Source organism: Halyomorpha halys, unplaced genomic scaffold, assembly GCF_000696795.3.
Source record: "Halyomorpha halys isolate HHAL.00 unplaced genomic scaffold, Hhal_1.1 Scaffold44.1, whole genome shotgun sequence".
Lineage (NCBI taxonomy): Eukaryota > Metazoa > Arthropoda > Insecta > Hemiptera > Pentatomidae > Halyomorpha > Halyomorpha halys.
Window position 1 is genome coordinate 366,926 of NW_027115243.1, and position 2,936 is coordinate 369,861.

Here is a 2,936-nt window from a genome sequence, read left to right on the forward strand (position 1 = left end):
AACTTCTTTACAAAAGATTAATTTTTTAAAACTTCAAATTTCCAAAAAATATAAATAAAAATAGTTATGTACATTCATATTGTTAAATTTTTTTTTCCATCATTTGTCTTAATTCTTTCTTTAATCCGAAACTTTTCAGTAATATAAATACCACACTGCTTCAATTAGTTCAAACTACCGAGATTACACTATGCTCAGCTTGTCAAATTTCAAGTTATAACGTTGTGACCATATTTTTATTTTTTTGAAAGGTACTTCTGAACACATCTTGAAATTATTATCCAATAAAAAATAACATTAACAATATCATTTGATTAAATATTCAAAAATAAAATTTCTGTGGTTCATTTACATATATATATAAAAAGTGAAAATAAAAATAAAATTATGTTTGAAATTAAGATAAAATCATTTTAGTTTAAAAGTTATTAAAGTCAATTTCAGTGTTTGGTCAATTGTTTACTTAAGTACATTTTGTAGCGATATTTGCAATAGATATTCCAGGTCGAGATAAATCACATTATGTACAGATGAGCCACGGGGCGATAGGCCTAGTCAGCAGCCTCGATTTAAAGCGTTCACTTTGGTTCGCCAAAAAAATGTCAATGATTCGCTACCGACGACAGCAAGAGCTGAGAGCTGTGGACTAGAAGATGTTCCCTGCCTGACTGCTAGAGCACGAGGTCTGGCAGGGGAGCGGCGCACTAGGCCCCACCCACCTTCCTCTCCTTGTAATAGATCTCTTCTGATTCCTTGTCGCAGAGGAGGAGCACGACGGCGCCGAAGAGGAAGATTGCAGCGCCCCATCCGACGCCGTAGGCCCACCCGAACTCCCACACGGTCCTGTTTCCTGAGCCAACAGTAACAAAAGACAAAACTTCATAACAGCAAAATGAATAATATCAATTAAAAGAGAATAAACTAAATACTATAATAAACAGTAATAAGTAAAGGCACTAATATCAAAAAGTGAACCAGTAAGTAGTTAAATCACTATTTAAGTTCTTTTAATCGCACTTGGACTTTAACTTCCTTTTATAAAATGGAAAATTAATGGGAAAAAAAAATTGTGTTCTTATAAACAAAGGTAAGGCAATATTTATCTGCAATTTAGTTATATTTTTGTTTATGTTGGTAGCACTGTAGTTTTGCTATGGTGAAACATGCTTAGTTTATTCGTAGTTATGTCTATGCAAGTTTCAAGCTGCTAGGTCAGTTTGGTTATCGCTGTCGTGCTGTTAATCATGGCTGCTCCACTTTCAATTTGCACTAAAGAAGAGCAACGTTCAGTGATCCGTTTTTTGTGGTCAGAAGGCGTATCAGGGACCAAAATTCATCCAAGACTTTCGGTACACTACGACAACAGTGTTTTGCCACAATTGATTGAAAAATTCAAAAATAGTTGCACAAGTGTCATGCACGATGAAGAAGCCGGACGACCCTTTACTGCCACAAAAGAAGAAAACATTGAGCGTTCACATGAAATGGTGCTCTTTAGTCCACTCAAAGAGGCCATCGATTTACCTCAGAGGAAGCAATGAAAGAAGCTGTGCATTCCTGGCTCATAGCTCAACCAAAAACCTTTTTTTTTTTTAGGGTGTCATGAAACTTGTACAACGATGGACCAAGTTCGTTGAAAAACAAGGGAACTATGTCAAAAAATGATGTACTTGTAAGTTTCTTATTTCTTAACAATAAAATTTTATAACTATATTGCGGATACTAATTGACTTACCCTCCTAGTTTTTTGGGTTTAGTGAGATTCTAAGAATGTTTTTCCTTAATCTTTTTGATTGATAATTTGTAATTTAAAAATGAATCTCACTACAAAAAGATACGACAAGAGTAAATATTTTTATCTAAAAAAATTAAACATAAGAAATTGGACTAAACAGTCAACTTCTGATAAATTGACTACAGATTATTTCTTAAGAAATTCTTATTCATTAGGAAAATAATAAATAATAAAATAGAATAACTGTTAATTAATTCCAAAATGTTACCTATTCGATCAAAAGAAGGAACTATTTACTCCTACTGTATACACTAAACTAATGTTTTCTACTCTTTATAATTATTTAATAGGAGATGAACTGTTAAATCACTTATTTAATTACGAAAATTGAACAGTGCATTAATTCTACTCATTTATTAAAGTAGTTACCTTCATTGAGTTCAGCGGCAAAGCAAACAGGATATACGACCAAGGCCAGGAGAACTGAAACCACTGAAAGAAAAAAAGTATCTATTTAAAAATAACATTAACAATATCATTTGATTAAATATTCAAAAATAAAATTTCTGTGGTTCATTTACATATATATATAAGACAATTACAATATTTTGTTCTGATAGTGCTTTGAAATATCGTTTTAATAACAAATTATAGAACAGAAATGGCGAAAGTGAATTTAAAATTAGAAAACCGTCCATTAAAAACTCCATGTATGGTTTTTTTTTTTAAAGAGGAGCAATCAGTGTTGTGAAAATTATAGTAGTGGTTCACTTGTACCGATAGCTTGGAAAACACTGGTTTACATAAGTTTAAATAACAAGGCTACAAAAAAAAAAATTAAATTATTTTTACCTATTGTTCCTATACATATACATATACATATTTTTTTGGACTTTATTTATTGATTCACATTTGTGATCTGATTGAACACAATCAGGAAATGTGATATCTTGAAAATTACAATGGCATGAGTGACATGATAGAAACTGGTATCCATTGCTACTGCCTCACTTTAACTGATTTCATTAGTTAACTAAGGAGATCCCACATCCAACTCATTTTTAGTCTTCGGTACGTGTTATCCACAATGTTCGTCATAGCCATATCTTGTACTAATTTATTGGTGTGGTAGAGTTTGTTATGAAATGTCTCGTATTATGTTTTAATTTAGTCCTGTCCATTAGGTATGTGTTCTGTTACT

At 31.9% G+C, this 2,936-nt stretch overlaps 1 protein-coding gene across 4 annotated transcripts in view; it reads right to left on the bottom strand.

Moving 5' to 3' along the window:
• Nucleotides 1–2,936, bottom strand: part of LOC106688755 (transmembrane protein 47) — a gene marked incomplete at its 3' end in the record, with an annotated part of 213,469 nt that continues 210,533 nt past the window's right edge. For 2 of the 4 annotated variants that reach the window (XM_067052313.1, XM_067052316.1), the window contains 2 exon segments: nucleotides 1–859; nucleotides 2,165–2,227. In XM_067052313.1, the coding sequence (XP_066908414.1) occupies nucleotides 705–859; nucleotides 2,165–2,227 (218 nt within the window). 4 annotated transcript variants of the gene reach the window in all.